The following is a 24156-nucleotide window of genomic DNA, read 5'->3' as shown; positions in this document are numbered from 1 at the left end:
GTATATTGGACTTGAATTGTTTTACTTAGTCTGCAAATTTATATATTTTGTGTAAATTTATTTTATTCAGATTATCTAAATTGTTCTCATACTCCTGATATTTCTAAAAATATTGTTTCTCTCTCTATATATGACGCTTTGGGATAAATATATCGCTTTATTTACAATGATAAGCAATTATTTATGCATCTTGTGGCATTATATTTTTTAACTTATATAACAAATTGTTTCAGAATTACTATATATGCATAATTATATATATATTTACAGCTTATTATGTGCTAAAATACGTAAAAAAACACATGATAAAGCATTTTAATTTATGCATTATAATGTACTGGTGGTAATAATCAGAAAATAAAGCAATGAATATTTTTTCTGATGATTTAATAGTATAAAGAAATGATGTAAAAAATATTTAAAAAATGTAAAATGTAAAAAAATACAAAAAAAATGCATATAACTATTTATATATGCTAATTATATATAAAGAATTTACGAATGTGAATTATGAAAAAATAATATTTTGTATAAAACAAAATAAGTTTTATGATTTTCCAAAAAATTATATATTAACTTTACCCATATGTGGAATTTGGGTCTTTATTTTAAAATTCATGAATTATTAATAAAAATATAGATAAAAATAAAAGAAACGAAATAATTGTATATAATATTTTGTATTTGTTTTTTTTCAAAATTAAATTATAGGAAAAATTTTGTTGTATGTATAGTAAATTTGTATTATCCCTTTAATGATGCATATATAATAAAATATATTTTTATACATAATAAAAAAATAAAAAAATTGTTTTGATTATGCGTAATACGCTTAAGGTATATTATGCATTCCTTTAATTATTTCTTATGTATATAAATGAAAAGGAGTAACACAAAGCTTTAAAGCACCTTATATTATGTAACATAAAAAAGTAAAATAAAATGCAAAATAAGAATAAAATTATTCCATATATAAGAACAATTTTTCTCCTTTCGTTGTTGTTATATTATTATGATTATGATCGTTTTATTTGTTTTTGATTGATATTATTAGGGTTTCAATTATTTCAATTTAATTGTATTTCATTCCAATTAATATGGAAAGGATTTCGTATTTAAAATAATAATCTTCATCTTTAAGAATTTCATGAAATAATATTTAACAACATCATTAAAGGTGAATTTGCTAAATGTTTCAAATGAATTTTCTTTTACCATTTTATGATCAAAATAACATAAATCTGCAAACGATGGAAAATGAAAAAAAAAATATAATGAACAAATATATGTGTATGAAAATAGCTTTTAAATATATCAATTTAAATTCTACAATCACCCAAAATATAAATTTGCACATATGTGAATGTGAATAATAAGTATAATATATATATACCTGGGTTCCTTTTATTAATCAATGAATGAGGTGATAAATTTTGTTCACTAAATTGTAAGAAGCAATTTAATATATGAAAATCAAGAGCCAAAATATCTATGTATCTCGTAAGCTGTAAAAATATAATAAAAAATGAAAGCAAAATAATTAATATAAATAGTGTTATGAAATGTATCTTCTCGAATTATTAACACATATGCAATGTAGTTTGTAAACGTATATGTGGTAGCAAAATAAAAATTGGAAAAAAACGAATGTACATACAATTTTTTGGGAGTTTTCTATGATCATCCTATCCGCATTTATTTGTCTTAAACAATAATTTATATTTCTAAAAATTTGAACCTTTTTGTATTTTCGTATAACTGATTGGATGTATGAAATTAAGTATTTTTCGGAATCTTCCGTATTATATTGTTGTAAAAATGTATCTCGCTTTTTGTTTTTAAAATTAATAGAGCATGGTTGCATAAAATATGATAAATATTTTTTCAGAAGATACTGATATATTATAGGTATATCCTTATCCATGTGTTCATGTTTTTTTTGGTAGCTTTTAAGAAAAAAAGACATAGTAAAATACTTTTTTAAAACGCTTAGATATTCTAAATTAAATGAGGGTATATTTGTGAATTTGTAATTATAACTTAATAGTAATATGCTATATTGAATCGAATTAAGGTAATAACTTTGATTATTCAAAAAAGGGATTATTTGATGATATATTTCTTCTGGAAATTTATTATTGAGAAATTTTCTTTCAATATCGATAATTTTGATATTTTTTTTTCTTTTGTTTATATTATTTTTTATTTTTTTTATTAAATACAACGTATTTAAGATCATTTTATTATGGTTGGAGCATTGCGATGCTTGTGTTTTTTTAGGTTGTTCTTTTTTTTTCTCGGATTCAATGTACTTTTTATAATCAGCAAAAAAATTATGAATAAATGTTTGCTCTACAATGTGCTTTATATAATCCGTAGATATATTTTCACCGGTGTTAGTATCATGATTTTCTGATTGCATATCCTTTAACATCATAAAATTATTTGAGTTTTCTTTTTTTTTAAAATGTGTATCAATAATAAATTCATTAGTCTCATATTTATAAACAAAAGAAAAGTTAAGGTACAAAAATAAAAGACTAACTATATTTTCAGTTTGAGATAAATTATTTAATTTCCAAATAGAGTAAGAGAGATCTATTAATAAGACATGCATAACATTTCGTAAATGAATTTTATCTGGTATACTTTCTTTATATATTTTTTGTATCAAATTTAATGAATAGCATATTGTTTTTATAATTTTTATTGCTATATTAACTTTTAAAAGTTCAGACATATTTTCTATCTTTTTCCTACAATTTTCATTATTTGAATATATTTCTATATCAAATTTGTTTGCTTTTAAACTGGGATAATTTACATTTTTCATCGTTACATTTTTTTTTTTTATTTTATATAAAATATTTTTGAAATAAATATTTGAATATGGCAATGAAATTTTGTATGATGTATTCATTATTGCATTTTGACTCGTCTCATCATTTTGTTCACTTATTGAGATTGGATCGTTATTATGAATCTCTTCCTTTTTGCATATTTCGTCATCCTTTTTATTTATAAATAAGTTTATAATTTTGTTTAACGCTGTGTTGCTAATTAAAGCTGATTGAATTTCACTGTGGTAATCTTGTGTTAGTAAAATTTTTAAAACGGAAATAATTTCCTCATTGATTATATGATGGTTTATTTGATATATTTGATTATCCTTTAATTGGTTTCTTAAATTTTCCATTTCTACGACTTTTGCTGAAAGAATACTATTATTTTTTAGTAACAAAATATACTCGAATATATCAAGTAAAAATTGTGTCAAGTTGAATCCATCGACATTATATAAAAAGCTATATATTTTGTTTTGTTTGTCTATAATACAAAAAAGCGTTAAAAATATATTTATAATATTTGTATAAAACATATTTAGATTTTTTAAATAAAATGATCTTTTCAAGTATATGTAAAAATTTAAAGACGCATCCTGTGGTATCCTTTTATCTCCCATTAGATTATTTATTTTTAGTATCTGCTCCTTTATTTCTTCAATTCCTAATTTAAAGAAATAAAATAAAAATATGATAACAATTTTTATTCTTTATAAATGCCTTTGCATGATCATAAGGATGTGCATATACTTTCATCAGGTGAAGAGTTACCAGATACTTGAACGTGGAGCAAAGTGTCTAATGAATAAGAATTTTGTAAGTTGAAAATATCATTTTCTATATTCTGATAAAAGTAATGAGGTAGAAACTTTTTTATATCCTTTATGGAGTTAAAACATTTTTCTACCTCTTCTATAGCTTCTCTTTTTTTTATCATAGCATATATTCTTCTTACAACAACAATAGTATATATAATGTACAAATACTGAATATAATTTTTGCTTTTAATATCATCTAATGAGTTTATTATTTTAGATGGTGTAATATTTTTAATTGTATCCTCATCAATATATACATCTTCAGTGTCGTAATTTTTAATTTCTTCATTTATTAAGTCTACACATTTATCACAGCAATCAATGCAATTATTTATATCATTTTTTAGGAGATATAATAGTGATAAATTGCTTAAAACTTTTATGTGCTCGTTCAAGATTAGTTCTGCGCCTATTTTCATAAAAAATATAAATGGGTTGGTCAAATATATACATATGTAATGATAAATAAAAAAACAATAAATTCGCAAAAATATTACATACAAATGTGAAAAGAGAGAAGATGCACAGCTTTGTGCGCAAACACATGTGCACATGCCCATACATTTTCTACAGTGAAAGATATTCACAGTTAGCTATAATTTTACAATAATATTTTTTCGTATTTTTTTTACCTGATTGAATATTATCCTTTACTGATTTCAGTGTCTCAAGGGAACTTGAAAAATCAGAGTTTTTAAAAAAAAGTTTCTTAGCTTTTTCAATTAATACAATCAAAAAGAAATTTTTTGTTGATGAGTAATTTGCTAAGGGTTTTTTTAAATTTCTGGATTCTCTTGCTGGACGTTGATTCGTTTTTAGTTCCGTAAACTTTAACTTTATTACTTTATTTGTGTTATCATTTCCTTGAAATAATGATTCAATTATTTTTGGCTTGTTTTGGATATTGTCTATTTCGCTATATAAGATACTTTCTGTTTCATTATTCTCGTCTAGTTCTTCATAAATAGTATCTACTGCTCTTTTTTTTACAGATTCTTTTTGAATTTTAAAATCCTCAATTTTTTTTTTTTCTAATTCCCATTGTATTTTTTGTGCGTCATCTTTCAATTGTTTATAAAAATCGTCGTTATGTAATTTATTTTTTTTTAATATTTTTTTAAGGTGGTCTATACTTTGAATTCTCCTGTTATTAATTAAAGTTTTGAATTTTTGTTCTAGTGAAATAATTTTATCTTTTTCTTCTTTTGTGCATTTTAATAAGTTTGGATACACATAATTTTTGTAGGTTACAAACATAGAAAAGAAATATAAATGCCCCCATAATTTTTTTTCCTTTTTTTTTAAAATTAAGATTATGCATTGATTATTATTTTTTATTTGTATATCTTCTTTCTTAACACTTATTTTATCATATAAGTCTAAATTTATTGTGTTATTATTATGAACAATTTTTATATATACTTCTGTTATTAAAATATTTTTTTCAAGTTCATAATGGTTCGTATCAAGATAGGTATTATTATAAATAGCGGTTTCAAACAAACTGCCTGTTGGTTTTTTTTCATGTCTTAAAGAGATTACTATTTCTTCAAAAGTTTCTTTCCAATCAACTTCCATTTTTAGACAGTTGAAGTAGAAGAAAAAAACAAAGTAAATAAAGAAAAAATGAAAAAATATAGTAGGAATAAATTAACAAATAAGTGGGTAAAAACGGAGGGTTTGTAGAATATAAAATAATGTCAAAAAATATGTGATAAAAATAAATGAAAAAATAATAATATTAAAACGACTGAACGTAAAATAACATTATCATAGTGTGGAAAATGACACAATTTACTAAAAATCAAAAATTATATACTCGAGTATTGCGAATAAATACTTTGTTTAATTATTCAGTGCAATGATTTTATATTTGATTAACATAATCGTACACAAATAATAAAAAGGAGGGAAGAAAAATGTCAAAATTATAGTATGTTTCAATTTATTCAACTTGGATATCTAAAGATACCTATAAATGGAACAGTAAATACATATATAGAGATGTATTTTAAATATTTTTAAATGATATTATTTTTATCTAGTATACGTCATAAATATGCAAGAATGTAAATTCTAATGATTCTTGTGTTTATTTTTAATTGTTTAATCTACCTCATAATCGAGCCCATAATACGTATCACTATGAACGTAAATTATGAAATTATAATTTCCTACTTCAATATCCTCGAGTCTATAAATATTTAAACAAAAAAGAGATAAAATGATAATAAGAAACGATAATAATTTGAAATAACTCTGTAATTCATATGAATAGGTAGTGTACTATTTATGGCGCGTTTATTTCTTACGTAAATGAAACTGTAGACATTTTTTTTGACGATGGTAAGGTAAAGCGTTTGATGGATATTGATTGATCTTGTGACAAATCATGGAGGACAGCATACCTGTAGAAGTGTAAAAAATTAAATAGTGATAGTGAAAATAAGTAGAGAAAAATAGTAACATAAAAGAATAATATATTATGAAAATTATTGAAAAAAACGATCACAATTCAAAGGATAAAATAAGTATGTACTCATGCGGGTACATATTCATTCGAATAAATAAAAAGGACATACCATTGAGCATTTGAAACTGTGTTCGAATTTGGATTTGCTTCTTTAAATATTTTGTTTAAAATGTTAAAAAAAACTTTTATCAATATTTCATTTTTTTCATAATAACTTATTTTGAAATGATATTTATTTTCATTTTTGGAATATTTTCCAAGTTTTACATTTGTAAAATTGTTAATTTTATTTGGTTCTATGTCAATTGTAATATTAGAATCTACAGGAGTATCGGTATTGCCATTTTTTTGGTACAATTTAATGTTCGTAGTTAAATTTGGTATTTGAAGAATATAATTTATTTGGGATGTATCAAATATGTTTAGTGAGTATAAGAAGCTTTTATCAAATTTGATTAAATCCTTAATATTTTTGATTTGTAATTCTTTTAGTTTATATATTTGACTATTTGTAATGCCTTTAATAGTATATAGGTCATTTGTATATGGTTTAATTCTTTGATTAACACATTGGAAAATTAAAATTAATGTTTTAATATATGTATAATTATGGAACAGTAAAGATATATCGATATAACTATTTATAACTCTAGCTAGCTGATCTAATACTAATTTTAGATCGATATGATAATCAACAGTTTCATATGTGCATTCATAAAAACGTGAAAGAAGTAAAAGATATGTTTTAACATTTGGCATATTCATATCAATATCTAGTGGTATTTGATTTCTAAGTGCTACATTATATTTATCTTCATTATGTCTTAATGGGACATCATCAAATTCTTTTGCTTGTGCAATAAGTTCAAGCAATCCATAAAAGTCGAATTTTTTTTTTGGTGAAGGTAAAATATCCGATTTAATATTATTGTTGTTATCATCAGAATGTTGTTCGTTTTGTTCTTCTTGCTCAACTATTTCTTCTTTCCAATTGTCGATGTTTTCTATATCTGTTTTCACCGTTTCAGATACATTTTGATCCTCAGCAATGGAAGATGTTTGTATTGTGTTATCTTTATGCAGATTTGAATTGGGAGCAATACTTTGTTCAATCGTTTTATAAAAGAAATAAGCGGTTTCACATTTTGTATAATATATGCATGCTATATACCCTAGGGGAGTAGAATAATAATTTTGAATATAATCTTCTTGTACTGCTTCTATACATTTATTTTTTTGTAAAAATTCGATTGTATTTTCTATGATTTTATTTATGTGGTCATATATGGCTTTTTTTGCTTGGTTTGATAATCGGTTATTTTCAAAGAGTTGAATATATTGGACATCTTTTATGTAATAAGAAGGGTTAGAAAAAAGTCTTTTAAAGTAGTATGATTTTGTTATATATGTAAGCATATCTTCTTTATTTTGTATAACCTTTGAACATATTTCTGCATTTATATGCTCATTAATGTTTTCCATAATATTCGACTCGATATTCATTGGATGATATAAAAAGTTTTTAATGGCATTTTTTCTTTTTTCGTGAACTAGTAAAATAGCTAAAGCTTCATTATCAAATTGGGGTCTTCCCGCTCTTCCAATCATTTGTAATAAGTCTGTATAAGATATATCTTTATATTTTTTTGTTTTGGGATCATAATATTCATTACCTTTTATTATAACGAGATATGCAGGCAAATTTATTCCCCATGCCAAAGTCGAGGTACATATTAAAATTTGTATTATTTTATTTAAGAAAAAATATTCTACAATATTTTTATCACTTTCATTTAAACCAGCATGATGAATACCTATGCCATATTTTAATAAATCCTTTAAATGCTCGTTTTCTACTATATTTAAATAATTTTGAAATATTAAATTTTGTACATGAATTTGTTCGTGTTCTGATAAATTTTTATTAAACAAGCAATTGTAATCAAATTGATCGAAATCGTTATCATGTTCTGGAATTTTTTCATTTTTTAGACCAGTTGCATTAGAAATATATGAATTAAGACTATTTGTATTTAAAGAATTTTTTTTTTCAGCTATTTTTTTCGTTTTATTTAACAAAAATTTTATATGATTTTTATCATTTAATAAATTTTCAAGATGGAGAAAATTAAAATTATGGCTACTTAAGTTTAGAGAAATTATATCATAAGCAGTAAGTCTTGTTTGCCTTCGTGAAGAAACAAATATTAACACATTTTTAGTTTGTGCATATTGGTTAATAGAATCAAATACATCTTTGTTCATTACGGACATTCTAGGACAGTATGCATTTTGATTGAACCCTAAAATGTGCGTTTTACATGGGACTATTCTACAAGAGGATGGGAAATTAAAAAGATAGTTTTCTTTTACATCTAGCCATAAAATCAAATCATCAACACTTGTTATAACAGTTGTTAATCCAACTAATCTTATTTTTTTATTTAAATAATTTTGCATATTTTTGAATCGATTTACTAAAATTTCAATAACTCCTCCTCTATTTTCTTGTCCTAGCAAATGTATTTCATCAAATATTATTAAATTAATATTTTTTATAATATTTTTATTTTTCCAATTTCGAGATATGACATCTAATTTTTCAGGAGTGCATATTATTATATGGCTGTTTTTTATATTATCTTTGTTTTCGTTTTTATCTCCTGTCAATTCAATTACATTCTTATTGAATAATGTTTTAAATTTATTTTTCCAAGCAATACACCTTTCGTTTACAATTGCTTTCATTGGACATATATATACCGATCTCTGATCTTCATGCTTTAGTAAATTTCTTAAAATGCATAATTCTCCTATGACAGTTTTTCCGCTACCTAAGAAAATTAAAGTGTGGGAAAAAGTAAAACAATGAGAGAAAAAAAAATTGGAATGGCACAAAGATAGCACAAAAAATATGGCTATTTATATTTTTTGATTTCTTCTTACCAGTTGGAGCTCCAAGTAATATGTTTTCATCGGTGTGGAAAGCGGCGTGGAAAATTTGTGTTTGTATGGGGTTGAAATATTTAAAGGAAAAGAATTTAATGTAGTTAGGATTATTCATAACTTCAGTTGACAAAGGTACAATAGGCAATATTTGCGAAAATACATTTATTTTTTGATTTATAAATAAATTATTTGTGTTAAATATATGAACAAATGATAGATTACACCAATTCATAGATAAAAATTGGACAGTAATTTGTGAAGGCATTATATTAGTTATTGGAAATTCAAATGAAATATCATGAATTTTTTTTCTATCTTTTTTATGTATAGTAAATTTTTGAAAATATAAAATATCATTATTTAATGTATTTAATAAAAATATATGAAAATCTTCTTTAGTATTATTCCATTGATCGGACCATATTGTATTTTGTAGTTGAACATTTAAGTTTATTTTCATAATGGTTTGAGTAATCGGTTGAATATATCCATCAATGTATAAGTTTGGTATTATATTTCGATAATATAATATTTGTTTGGTATATACTTCATTTCGTAAGAAGAAGAACAATTCACTTTTACTTAAATTAGCAATAGTTTCATAAGATAGATTTTTTTTTTCTAATATATTTACTGCTGTTTCTTTTAAGTATACTGTATAATTTTGGTTTTTTCGGTATCGTACATTATCACCATAGATATCTTCTTCATTATCATTAATATCGATTGGGTTTAAATTAGAATCGATAAAATATTGTTTTTCCTCTTTTTGATCATCATTGTTAAAGTTGGAACCTTTTTTATTCTTGAATTTTGTTGCGTTCCCTCTATTGCTATTATATTTATTTTCATCTTGATTGCTTGTATGAACATACTTTTTATCCATTAGCTCATTTTTGTAACAAAAGTGCCTAAACAGTCCACAATCCATTGGTAACCTTCTTGTAATGGACAGAATCAAATTATGTGTATTTATAATTAGATGTGATATGTTTTTTAAAATATTTAAACATATTTCATAATATGCATATAATATTCTAATTATATTTTGTACTATGTAATTAATTTCACAAACTAGAGAAAAATTATTAATTTGTATTCTTCTCAAATACATTTCTATTAATATGCGTACTGTCATAGATTTACTTTCATCATAAGTTTCTTTAATATCACATTTATTTTTATAATATATAAAATCATTCATATCTTCATTTCGAATTTGTATATTTTCGAATTCCTTTGCTTTACTTATAACATCAATTATTTCTGTATAATTATTACTTTCAATATGTGATGCAAATATTCCTATAGTTTTATAATCTACGTAATATTTAGCAGCTATATGTCCATAAAAAGTTCCAATAAAATCATTGGTTAAACTTCTTCTTACAAGCTTATTTTCGCTTAAATTACTGATTGCCTTTATAATTATGCTTTTACGTTTTTCGTATAATTCTCTATCATTTTTTATATCTGTGTCATATAAGAAAGGGTTTTTTTTCATACGAATATAAAGGTAGGTATATTCTAGCCATTTAATTCCATCTTGTGCATTTTTGGTTGTTCCCATACTTATTTCAGCATTTAGATGATTTTCAATATTTTTTAAAAAGTTTGATTCAATAATTGTATTATTTGTCAACAGTTTAATATATTTATATAATTTTGTTCTTTCTGTTATTAAAATAGCATGTCCATGACTTTCATATTGCGGTCTCCCACATCTACCAAAAATTTGATTAATATCTAATATATCTAGATCTTCCATTTTGCCGCTTTCAGATGAAAAGAAATTAGTCCCTTTTATGATGACAGTGTGGACAGGTAAATTAACTCCCCATGCAAGTGTGGAAGTACAGCATAAAACGTTGAAAGATTTTTTTTTAAATAGATTTTCTACTAGTATCTTATCATATCTAGACATACCAGCATGATGTATTGCACAACCATATTCATAGAATTTTTTAATATATATATTATTTGATTTTTTAATTCTTTTATTTACATCATAATCTGTGTATAAATTGTTTGTAAAATAATCAATTTCGTCGTTTTTTATTGCATGATCAATTAAAAATTCAATTGTTTTATTAGTGTCATTTCTTGAACAAACAAATACTATACATTGCTTATCATTTTTTAAACAATTTATAACTTCATTATATGCACATAAGTTTTTTGCTAAATTTAATTTATTCATATTTGTTTCATGTATACCATATAATGTTTTATCTAATTGTATAGATCTATATTTTTCATTAAAATAAAAGCACATATCTCTTTCTACTTTTAAAAAATCACTAACATCTTTATAATTTGGTAAAGTAGCTGACATTGCCATTATTCTCTTCATAGATTGCGACGTTTCTGAATATCGTAAAAATCGTGCAACAATCGTTTCAATTACATCACCACGATCTGTATTTAATAAATGGACTTCATCAAGTATTATACATTTTATAGATTTTATTAAGGATTCATCAGAAACTGTAGATGAATAACTGCTATTTCGCAGAAGTATATCTAATTTTTCGGGTACAGTAACAATTATATGAACAAGTTCTAACTCTTTAGATGTAAGACTATGTTCTTTTGTGTATTCACAAACATTTAAATTAAATATTTTTAATTTTTCTCGAAAATTGGTTGTTATTTCAAATACTAATGATTTCATTGGGGCAATATAAACAATTTTAAAATCATTTGGATTAATCACAGTTTCGCCCTTTTTTAATACACTAGATGCATCACTGTTATTATCATCATCATAAGATGATTCTGCAACCTCAAATTTATTAATATCATTTTCAATTTCGGATATTTCTTCGTCATTTTTTTCTTTAGCATCGATATCTTCCCCCTCCAGTTTGTTTATTGGTTCTTCTATTTCTATATTTTCGCTATTTTCTGTTTCTATTCCTTTAAGTCTTCCAGAAGTTGTGTTATGTTTTTCTATATATCCATTTCCCTCAGGGGCCAATCCCTTTTTAGTCAAATGCATATTAGCAATTTTGTTCAGGTTAATACCATGTTGTTCTGAGTGCAAAACAAGTTGTTGTAATATAACAAGCAAAGCTATGTTTGTTTTACCACACCCTGTTGGTGCAGATACTAATAAATTTTTATTGTTTTTAAATGCGGCGTTAAAAACTTTTGACTGAACATAATTAAAGTATTGAAAATTAAAAATATATTTTGCCCAAAATGGTAAAGCATTAACAGATACTAATTCATTTTGATCAAAAATCATATTTGGTAATCTATTAATTTTTACTTTTGTCATGTTATTTGAATATGAGTAGGTAGTATTTTGGGGAACATTTATTTCTTCTAATTGATTTTCTTCATTAGGTAAGTAAATTTTTTTAACGTTATCTAAATAATTGTCTTCAAAATTGTTTATAAAATATTCTATGATGTTTTCAATATTTTCTTTATTAGATAATATATTTTTATTATTTTTAGTATTTTTTGTTGTTGTACTAGTTATAAAAAAATTTGCTCCCAATGTATTTTCTTTAATATCTACTTGTTTACTTAACAATTTTATATCTTTTTTTATTTCATCTTTATTTTTAATTATATTAATTATAAGATCTATATTACTTTCTCCTAATAAATTTAGCATACTATTTTCTAATGTTTCATTTTTAGTAAATATTGTATATATGATTTCTATTAGTAATTCATTTATATTGTTTTCACTTATTCTTTTCATGCTATTATCACTATTTATAATTATAAATTTGTCTTTTCCATTTATATTATCTTGATTTTTAAAAAGATTGCCACAAGCATTATATAAATATATTAGTCCCTTTTCTTTTTTTTCACTAGCTCTTGTTTCATCTGGGCTTGTTTTTCCATTGTTTGAATTTTCATTTTCTTCATACTTTTTTAAATATGCTTTTTCCTTTTTAAATAAATCGGCTATTTTTGTCCTCACCGTATCATCAATTATATGATAGTTGGCTTTATATTTTACTGCCCCATCCTCTTGAATATTATTTGAGTTAGGGTATTTTCTAAAAAATGTATTAGATTTAATATAATTCACTATTTCATTGATATCATAAGTCTCGCATTTGTTGATATACTCTTGGTATGCGTTTTCTTTTATCTTGCTATTTATTCGGGCTTTCATGGTTTCAGGTATTTTTGTTTATATCCAATATATTTATTTGATAATACACCTATCATTTGTATATCCATATATTATTGTAATTGAATAATTATATGATGATATGTATAACTTGGGTTATTCATAAGACGATATTTATTTTTTTTGCCGGCATGCTTAAGTTCGCAATTGGATGGGCAAATAGGTATATGTGTTCACGCGGTTATTGGTTAGCACAAATATATACTCATAAAAAATGTTACAAAAACAAATAGTTACAAAATTGACAAATACAATTTTCTATATACTGAAAAATATTATAATTTCATTTCTCACAAAGTCATCTATGTAATTATTTCGTTATTTTTTAGCTGTATGTTTGAATATATATAATATTTTGGAGATTTACTGGATGATCTGTACATACAGTTTCAACGATTAATGGTGAATGATTGCAGCTATGCATTCATGTTGTTAATAATATTGTTTATGTTTGCTGATACAGCCAATATATATAAATATAGATTGTAATACGATATTAACGCTAATACAGTATATTTATAATATATATATTTTTTTCTTTATATAAATGTTATTATAGTAATCATATAAAATATTTGCAATTTTTTGGATGTTTTTTTTGGCAATAAAATATATTGCATAAAAATCAATGATATAAATTCCACATAAAGTTATTATTCTTATAAAAAATAAAACACCAATTGTATAAGCATATAAGGATGTATAATTTACATAAATATTTAAATTGTGCTAAAAAAAATAAGATAGAAAAAATATAATAGTAATATGAAGCGACAATAATATGTAGCCAAATTGAGCATAGATGAAAAGCATTTTCCGCCCCAAAGTTTATATGATTATGTGAAGAGATGAAATGTAAAAAATAAAAAAATGGAAATAAAAAGAAATAAAAATAAGATAAATATGTAAAATGCTAACTTTTTTTAAAATATATATATTTCTAATTTTTATAACCTATAAAGATTAGTGCATATTTTATAGAAGTTGCTATATATTATTCTCCTATTTAAAAATATGGTTCCACTCCAATTTTAAGGAGCGAGGTATTTATATACATACCATTTTAAAGACATATCAATACGAATAACAATGATAGAATAAATATGTTTACACTTGTAAGTTATACTTTTAAAGAAAGGGAATGGTAATGCGGTGCGTTTCTAATGCATAGTAGTAAAGTGTAATCAAAATGTATAAAAAATGGTGTAATAATGTGTGCACCTAACTTTCAAAAAAAATATATAAAAAATAATAAAAAAAATAAAACATAAAATTTATAAACTTATATTTATCATTTAAAATAGAAAAAAGCATATTAAAGAATTTTTTTAGCTAATATGGCTAATTTTTATTATATAAATATAATATCGGGAGTTAAAACAGGGTATTTATTAAAAATGTACGGCTTAAGAATAGTATTAATAAGCAAAAGAGTTTGTATTATGGAATACAAACATATAGAATAATATCTTGCTCCTCTTGTGTTATATGGAAATATGGGCTGTAGTTAAAATATTAACATCCACAGCAAGCTGGATCCCCATAAAGCTCTTTATGAGCATCTACATCACAGTTTGAATTTTGAGTGCATGACACAAAATTGTTTCCCATTAAAAAGTATCCAAATGATAACCCCAAAATTACAGCGAAAAATAATCCAACATTAAATGTCATTACAATTAGCATTAATAAGTAATCCCAACTATATATGATAAAAGATAAAATCATTCTAATCGTGTTATGTTTAAATAGAGTTATGCTGGTGAATACATTCCCATTGCTTGTTGTGGGTAACGCCTTTTCTATATATAGTCTCAAAACTTTGAATGCGACTGAGAATATTCCAAATACAAAGCATAATATCAGTGATATCAAATAAAATGGGACCTAAATTTTTATTAAATATAAGAAAAATATAGATGTGTATATATATGTGTAACATTGCTATTTTTTATTAATAGATATATATCGATATAATATTCATTAAATAAGCATAAAGCTTATATAATTATATAGATATATATATGCTTATTTAAGTTTAATATACGATTTTGTTCTTACAGTGGTAGTTTCCCAAAATTTGAATAAAATAATAGTATGGGTAGTATTCTGAAATGACATAGGCATAGATAAATTACTCATCATCATATTCATTTTTTCTCCAGTATCGATTGTATTGTCCCCATTTTCTTGATTAAAGTGCTTGTTAATTATACTTTCATATGTATCATGATTTGCACAGCATTTGTAAATAAATGGGATTTTGTTTTTTCCATTACTTCCTATGTGATTGAGATCTAATATTGGTTTGCATTCATCATTTTCTGATTTTTTACTGCTACAGCAACTCTTTAGCGGTTTGTTTGCGGATGGTATTGGTTTATTAGTACCCCCACAACACCCCTTTTTTTCGTTGGTGTCATCGTCATTATTTTTATCATTGGTCTCACAATTTACATTTACCAAAAGTAAAGCGTTTATAATTAAAACAATATATATAATTTTCCATATACTCTTACACATATTGTCAAAAAAATTAAATAATCGAATAAGAAGTTTTTAAAAGAAATATATATACTAAATAATCAACTAAAATATAAAGTGTGGAATATGTGTTTTAGTTATTTACTTTGATATTGTTATAAGATTTCTTCAATTATTTACATATACTATTATTATTGCCATTGAATCACTTTACTCTTTATTATTATTATTAATTATTACATGTTATTTATGTGATTAAGGATATTTTATAATTTATCGCAGTACTAATTTTATTTTATTTGGAAAAGGGAAGAATATAAACTTTGGAATTTATTTTATAATATTAAAAAAACTCTTAATATATAATTCAAGAAAAAGTAAAAAATATATTGCTATATTTAGTATGAACACATTCTATATGTAATTCCATTTTTGGGGGGTTTGTTTGCATATATCTTTGAACAATGTGTAAGCATGGGTACCTATATATAGTTCACTGCTTTGTATTATTAAAATAGTAATATTTGGATACTTTTTCGAAAATCATTGTGGTTTTATTCTCTTTAAATAGATTATTTTTTTGTATTTTACTATTTATTAATTATACATTTTTTCCGATGTATATACAATTTTTTAATATAAGTTAATGTGTTAATGAGACTATTAAGTTAGCAAAGCTAATTACTCGTTTTCGAGCTGTTTAATATGACCTTAGGCATAAAAATGCTTATATACTATCTATTAAAATAAAGAAGTACATAAGTAATGATAAAAAAATGTATTGTACATTTTACGCCAAGAACACAAAATTTTTTATGGAAATTCATATCAATTCAAGGATTATATATGAGAAAAATATGGCATGCAATATGTGATGGCCCTTGAAATATAACTAAGTTGAATACATATGTATTTACAGAAATATCTGCAAATAATTTTTTGTATAACGTGTTAAGGTTATTCAATTCCAACATGAGTATAGTATGGAAAATATATTAGTTTGCTATACTCATGGCTTATACAGTTTTTATTGTAGATCTTTCTTAGTTATTATTGTTTTAGTAAGTTTTCTTATTTGAATTTCATACTGTCGTTTTAAAAATAAAACATTCAACGTTAGAAATATATACACATATAGTAAAATACACAAGAATATCATAACACAGTATAATTAATATTCACGCAGTGTTAATAGTAAATGTATGAAAAATAGGATTACAGATGCACACATTTGTGTTAGTGAGGATGCATCTTTGTTTTGGGTTTAAGGATTAAACCGTTTTTGTTTATTTTTGTTCTTTTACAAGTTTGATAAATATTTTGCAACTCCTTCTTCTGATGGCTTCATGGATTCCTTTCCTTTTTGCCAATTAGCTGGGCATACATCTCCAACTTTTTCATGGTGTTGCAAAGCATCAATTAGTCTTAAAATTTCATCAACTGATCTTCCTAATGCTAAATTATTAACAAGAAGATGTTGAACAATTCCTTGTTTATCTATGAGAACAAAAGCTCTTAATGCTACACTTTCGTTAAATAAAACATCGTAATCTCGTGCTATGCTTTTTGAAATATCGGATAGCAAAGTATGCCTAATATTTCCAATACCTCCTTGTTGTAATGGTGTTTTTTTCCATGCTAAATGTGTAAATTTGCTATCTACACTGCATCCTAACAATTCTACATTCCTTTCTTTAAATGACTCAAGAGCTTTATCTAAAGCTATAATTTCAGATGGGCAAACAAAAGTGAAATCTAATGGGTAAAAATATAATAAGATATATTTCTTTCCAATATAGTCGGATAAACTAACTTCTCCAAAGCTGTTATCACCGAAAACGGCTTCGGCTTTAAAATGTGGGGCTTGGCTTCCTACAATTGATGGCATTTTTTTCAAGTTTGGTAAAAAAAATTTATTATATATTAATATAATTTTAGCAGTTGCTTAAATGTGGAAATGCTAAGAAATAAATATGCTTAATTATTTTTATTATGGAATATTTGGGGGGTGTTCTATGAAATAATATTTTTTTATTTAATTAAATGAAATAATTTGTTAAATTATTTAGTAAAAATATTAAACATTTAAGTATTTTAGCAAAATTATATAAAATAAAAGTATAATAATATATCCGAAATCCTTTAATTATTTATAAATGCATACCGAAAAGTAGAATTATGTATATATGCGCTTGTAAAATTATTATAAGAATAAAAAAAAAGCAGAGTTTATTTTAGCTTTTATCGCATGAAAATTGGTAATTATACAATTTGTTTATAATATGATTTCTCTATATATACCATTATATCGGAAGATAAAATTTTTTTTTGTTTTTTTATTTGCAAAGGTTGCATTAAAATGATGCTTATAAGGCTAGTAAGATTATAAATAATGCATTATAATTGTTAATTTTTATATATTATAAGATGTGTATATATCTACTTAATTATTTTAATAATTATGAGATATAAGCCAACGAAATTATACATATATGCAACAGATTTGAAGGTAATTAAATTTGCTTTATAAATGTGATTTCATTGCCCCACTAATGATCTATCGCTTTTCTCGAAATGCCACAAGTTGCTATCCTTAGTCCAAATAATAAATATATTGGGGCAATTTTACTTTATATAAATATTTATTCTATTAGTCTTAAAACATTTATGTGTTTAGGAAGAATATTGCTACACCTTTAAGTATGTTTCAATCAAATGAATAAATAATATACATATAAAATTATGTAACATATAAAATTAATAGATGAAACAATTTGAGGTGTCATAAGCATGAATGCGCATATTTTATTCGATATTAATATGTTGTCAATTTAAATGTAGAACAAAATAAATAGCTAAACTTAAAAAAAATATTTGTTATTCCGAAATTATTACAATTGGTTAACCATTTATTCACACAAAAAGTACTAATACAACAAAATATTTTCTTTATATAATTTTAAACGGTCTATTATATGTTTATTACGATCTATATAGTTATATGTTATTATTAAAGTATGTAAAATGTGTGTTTTACTTATTCCACAATTTATACACATATGTAAGTGGAAAAAAGAAAAAAGAATTAACTGATCACATGATTATAAATACAAAAAGTAATGCTTAAAGTTTTTATCAAACTTCAAGTCATTACACAAAATTGAAATATCCCTATATGTATAAGTGTAATGTTTCCATGGTATATCATATTATATCAACGATAATTATGGGTACTTATTAAAAATACAATATATGATAAAATAGCTAGCCCAAAGCTAATGTGCATACAACTAAGGAGTGTAACCTTTATGCATACACATATGGGGAGGAAAAATAACTTGCACTTGCTTTATTTTTCGTTAACAAATTAAAATATAATATTTTACTAACACTATTTAAGTGTTAAATTTGGTGTATCTTTTTAGTAGAAACAAGCTAAAAGCACTATAGTATATATGCGTTATATGTTGTGGTGTTTTTCCTATATTGAAAAGGCTTTCAGGAGTTAATTTTTCATATTAATTTTTACACAACAAAAAATGCATTGCCCATAGGCATAAACATTTAATAGCTGGCTCCTTTAACTTGACTTCTCCTATCAATTATAGGATTCTCTGTATTATCATTAAATAAAGAATTGAAAACTTCGTAAGATGATGGGGAATGTATATGCATGTTATTTATGTTTATTGGCTCTTCAATAGATATGCTTGTATTTTCATATTTTTGAAAATCACATATGATATCAAATTTATTTTGCGAGGTATCTAAAAATTGAATAGCCGAAGTATCATCAGTTTCATCCTTACTATAGTACGAATTCGATTTGAAATATGAATTGTACATGTCATAAGACGATGGTAAATTAAATACATCAAGAGGCAGTAACAATGGAGGTGTATTATCTTCATTAATAGAATTTTGTTCGTTATTTTTATAATCACAAAAAAAAGGATCATTCATTAATTCGTCAATAGTAGTATTATTAGTCATGCTATATTCCAGCTCAAAATTTGGATGTGTATTTTTTAAGCGATGCACAGTATGCAAAAAGGAAATACACCTTTCCCATTGATAATTTTTTATATATTCTAGCGATCTTTTTATTTCAATTTCTTTTTTTAACTTTGAATTTTTATCTCTATGTTTTTGTTCCTAAAAATAATTTGAAAAGAAATGAAGGATATATGCATGTGTCACGTATGTAGAACTATTTTACCTGTATGCACATAATGCACACATTATATATATTTTATTTATTCGTTTTTTTTAACGCACATCTTCCATAACTGGGAGTAATATACACTGGAATTTATGCTGTGTTGAAATAAAACAAATATCGCTCATTTCATTATTTATAAATTCAGTTAATTTTGAATATCCTATTTGATCTATGTTTATATTTTCCTTATAAACATTTTTATATATTAATGGAAGCCTACTAAGAGAAAACCCTAAGATAAAAAATCAAAGAAAAGTAAGTATACATTGTTTGTTTGATTTATTTTTACGAATATTTTATTCACACATCGAAGAATACAACGGTTTTATAGATATTAAACTTATTAGTATTATGTATTGTGTAATTGAAATTTCATTTGTTTTGCATACATTGCCTTTATATATTTACAGATACAACTACTTCTACTACATTTATTAATAGAATATGATGCCTAATGTGGGGAATATTTTATAAATTCAATAAATGTATTGAAGTTATTATCCCACATATTTTTATACTACATTCTTTAAACCTATTTTGATTAAAACTACAATTTTATTGTATTTTAAATATATAGACTGCAAAAATTGATTATATAAAAGTGTGCTTTATTATTATTTTCTTTAACTACTTGCATATAAGATGCGTAATATATGATGTATAACCTTTTGTTTTGGATTTATCCTCTGAATAACTATATAATAAAGACCTTATTCTATTTTTGATTAAATTTATTGATTGTTCTTTGTGATTTTTTAATGCTGGTGTTTGGTTTACGTGCATTTTTGAAATATACGTTTTTGAAATAGACATTGATGTAAATATTGGTATTATATTGTTGTTGAAATATGATAAAATATTTAGATCAATACACTTTTGTAGAATGTGAATTATCCTTCCTAATTTCATAGTTCTAAAAATATATGGGCCTGTATGCTTTAGTGTTTCAGCTAGAATATATCTTCCCCCTTTGTGATTATTATCGCCTATATAACAAAATATTAAATACGTTTTAATATAATAAATACAGATTATCATAGAACATGCGAAAGCAGTAAATTAATATAGATATATTGAAGGGTACAAGTGCAATGTTATATATACAAAAATATAATATAAAGGAGGCCAAAACATCAGGAGTAATAGTATTGAAGAAGAAATGGCATATATGTGTAGTAAAGGAATATACAAATTTAAAGTATGGACGATAGCATAGTATATTCCATCATAAGTCATAATGAATGAATTTTATTGGATTGGGTAAAATCAAAATTTATTATATGCAAATTTAATTATTATGCGTAAAGAAGCAGGAATAACGACACTACATATTAGTAATATTATAAATAAGAATAGACACGTCTTTTGGTAGGACCTTTTTAAGAAGCAACTTTTTGTAAACCATGTCTTATATATACATTGCAGACATACTAAAACCAAAATAGACAATCATAGATTTGTACACAATATATGCATATATAAAGGTGTATAGTATTATTAATTCTTACTTGATTGAATCCTAAATCTATCAATTATATGAATAAAGATTAATGGTATATACAAAGAAATATTTTCATTATCATCATTGGGGTTAATAAAAAAATCTCGTGGAACACCTCTTAAATATATGCAAATGTTTTCATTGTTAAGTGGCTTTTTATAAATTATTTTCCCTTTTTTTAAGTCTTTTTCATAAGCATTGGATCGATATATTTCAAATTTCTTATATGGATCTTCTCTACATATATTTATAAAATTATTATTTAAAACAGCACAATCAGGAAAATACTTGTTGATTTTTCTTTTAATTTCATTAGCTTCAGGTAATATTCTTTCGTAATATAAATATTTTAATATTAAATAAATCAAATCAGTGTGTACTTGCTTTAAATCAGAAATATCATATTTTGTATTCTTATATATTTCTTTGTAAACATTTAAGCAATTACATGGATAATACTTATTGAAGCTTTTTAAATATAGATCACCTGTGAGCAATATGTCTTTCTTAATTTTATTATATTTCTCATTTACATTAGATTTTTTTTTTAATACTCTTTTTATGTTTGGATTTATTTTCATAAAATCGTTTTTTTGATATGCCTTACATAAGCTGTTATTTATTTCGAATATGTTATTTCTTAGACAATTTTGTTCATCATGCTCTATTTCATTTTCACTTCTGACATAATACAATTTTTCTTTGTTTGGACGAGGTCGGATTTTCATAGATTCCCCTGTATTACTTTTTTTGAAGGCATCATTATATTGAATATAGGAATTAGGATTATAAGTAAAATTCTCTGATATATTTGGATTACTATAATTTGCATAGTTAGAATTATTATAATCAGATATTCCTTTTAATGGGCTATGTAGAAACATATCTTCAGGAAAATTTCCAATGGGAGTAGAGCACATACCAGCATTATAATTATCGTATGCGTCTTTCCTTCGTGTTTCAGTATAATTTCTGTCCATATTATTGTACTCACAAGTATACTTTTCGCTATTCATTATAATAAGTATCTTAAAATTTTAATGTTTTTAGTAGGGAACAATAAATCTTACTTGATTTTTTAAAAGTTAATTATAATATTTAAATTTAATATTTGCAAAAAAAACATATATGTACATATATACGTACAATATAGGCTTCGATATTTATAAATGATATAAATATATAGTGTACCAATGTGCCTTTAATAAAAAATGCCTATATAGAATAAAATATGCAAAGTGAGAAATATAATCTGAAAATAAATTTAGACTTAAGAAAACATTATTTTTTGTATGTAAAAAAGAGAAAATTAAAGAAAGACAAATAGATGCAATATTATTATTCAAGGCCAATAAGTCAATTAATGATGGGTCAAAGACCCCATATTACAGTGTGTAAGATAGTTATTTATTTGAAATCTTTATAAGCAAATAAAGCAGAGTACGAATCAAGAAATAAAATAGTTTGAGCATAAAAATAATATTGTATATATAAAGTGTATTGTTAATATATATAAAGCTATATTATTGATAATGAGCATATAAACATAGACATTTACAAAACATAAGCAATATATTTAAATATTTATTATACTCACCTTATAGGTTTAAATCACGTTAAAGAAAAATCGTTGTTATTAGAAAAATGTAACTTCTTGTTATATGTTCTATTGTGTGTTTTATAACAGATTTATATGTATAATGGTGTTCTCCAATAGTCTGGTATATATATATTAGATGCCTTTTATATGAATTTATTAATGGAAAAATAATGAATCATACCTCAAGAATCAATAAAATTGTCATGTATTTTTATGTAAGATAGTTCAATTATATATAAATTAAGGTATATTTATTTATTTTCGCTTTTTACAACGATTTTTATTGAGTTTTTTAAGAAATACAGCGGTTTAAATAAGAATAACACACGATAAACTATAAAATATATAAAAAAAAAAAAAATAAGAAAGAAAGTAAAGAAGAGATAATTGTTAATTAATGATAAATTAGTTGTTTTATAATTATAAAATTATAAATATAATCGAAAATTGGGTTTTTTTTTGGGAAAATATATTCGTTTAATATTAAATATTAGGGAATATGATCATAATTTGGCGTGGAAATTTACCATTTTACTTGAATTTTGCAGTTAAAAAATGAATAAATAATAAATAAAATTCATTGATTTGAGCAAAAATTCATCAAAAACCGTGGTTTTAGTACGAAAAATTCAAAAAAGACGGCAACCCAAATCTGGGACCAACCTGACAACACCCATAGTAGATGTGGGCATGACAATTATCTGTTTTTATTCATTAGATTGAACATATAACGAGTTTAAACGATTTGCTACAGTTACATAGACGATATAGACGTTTTTTGAACGGTTTAAATCGATTTGAGAGTGGTAAAAAGTCAAAGAAATGTGTTAAAATATGTTGTCTGTGGGTTTAAATATGGGAAAGTCTAATACTGCGGGGAATCAGAACCACGGGGTCTTTTAGACGTTAAATGGCCTATATTTGGCCATTTTGACCGCTTTATTTGAATCGTCTTGATTATACGAATTATATTTATTATTTATTTACCTTATTTACAAAACTAGTCGCTGTAAAATGAGTGAAAACTACCTATCTGCTTATCACCCCAGTATGGCACATTAATACTTGTCTAGATGGTTTTCATGCGATTATTTAAACATTTGA

The 24156-nt window shown here is 24.0% G+C and overlaps 5 protein-coding genes across 5 annotated transcripts; all 5 read right to left on the bottom strand.

Moving 5' to 3' along the window:
* Positions 1-1092: 1092 nt before the first annotated feature.
* Positions 1093-5239, bottom strand: PCHAS_1306300 (conserved Plasmodium protein, unknown function; the record flags this gene model as incomplete). The annotated part of the gene is made up of 5 exons (XM_016799089.1): positions 1093-1241; positions 1331-1505; positions 1658-3507; positions 3615-4070; positions 4294-5239. The coding sequence occupies 5 exons, from the start codon at positions 5237-5239 to the stop codon at positions 1093-1095; spliced, it is 3576 nt and encodes a 1191-aa protein (XP_016654430.1).
* Positions 5240-5606: 367 nt separating this feature from the next.
* Positions 5607-13227, bottom strand: PCHAS_1306200 (DEAD/DEAH box helicase, putative; the record flags this gene model as incomplete). Its single annotated transcript, XM_016799088.1, has 5 exons — positions 5607-5633; positions 5777-5855; positions 5974-6069; positions 6244-8968; positions 9081-13227. 5 exons carry the CDS (start codon positions 13225-13227, stop codon positions 5607-5609), a joined length of 7074 nt encoding a protein of 2357 aa, XP_016654429.1.
* Positions 13228-14760: 1533 nt separating this feature from the next.
* Positions 14761-15768, bottom strand: PCHAS_1306100 (copper transporter, putative; the record flags this gene model as incomplete). Its single annotated transcript, XM_740855.2, has 2 exons — positions 14761-15132; positions 15307-15768. The coding sequence occupies 2 exons, from the start codon at positions 15766-15768 to the stop codon at positions 14761-14763; spliced, it is 834 nt and encodes a 277-aa protein (XP_745948.2).
* Positions 15769-17029: 1261 nt separating this feature from the next.
* On the bottom strand, positions 17030-17617 carry PCHAS_1306000 (thioredoxin peroxidase 1, putative; the record flags this gene model as incomplete). Its single annotated transcript, XM_736425.2, has 1 exon — positions 17030-17617. The coding sequence occupies one exon, from the start codon at positions 17615-17617 to the stop codon at positions 17030-17032; it is 588 nt and encodes a 195-aa protein (XP_741518.2).
* A 1676-nt stretch (positions 17618-19293) lies between these two features.
* PCHAS_1305900 (OST-HTH associated domain protein, putative) lies at positions 19294-22468 on the bottom strand (the record flags this gene model as incomplete). Its single annotated transcript, XM_016799086.1, has 4 exons — positions 19294-19884; positions 20008-20183; positions 20617-20937; positions 21460-22468. The coding sequence occupies 4 exons, from the start codon at positions 22466-22468 to the stop codon at positions 19294-19296; spliced, it is 2097 nt and encodes a 698-aa protein (XP_016654428.1).
* Positions 22469-24156: the final 1688 nt, after the last annotated feature.

The sequence above is a fragment of the Plasmodium chabaudi genome (genome assembly GCF_900002335.3).
Source record: "Plasmodium chabaudi chabaudi strain AS genome assembly, chromosome: 13".
Lineage (NCBI taxonomy): Eukaryota > Apicomplexa > Aconoidasida > Haemosporida > Plasmodiidae > Plasmodium > Plasmodium chabaudi.
Note: the sequence above shows the minus strand (reverse complement) of the source record. Positions and strands in the feature narration are given on the sequence as shown.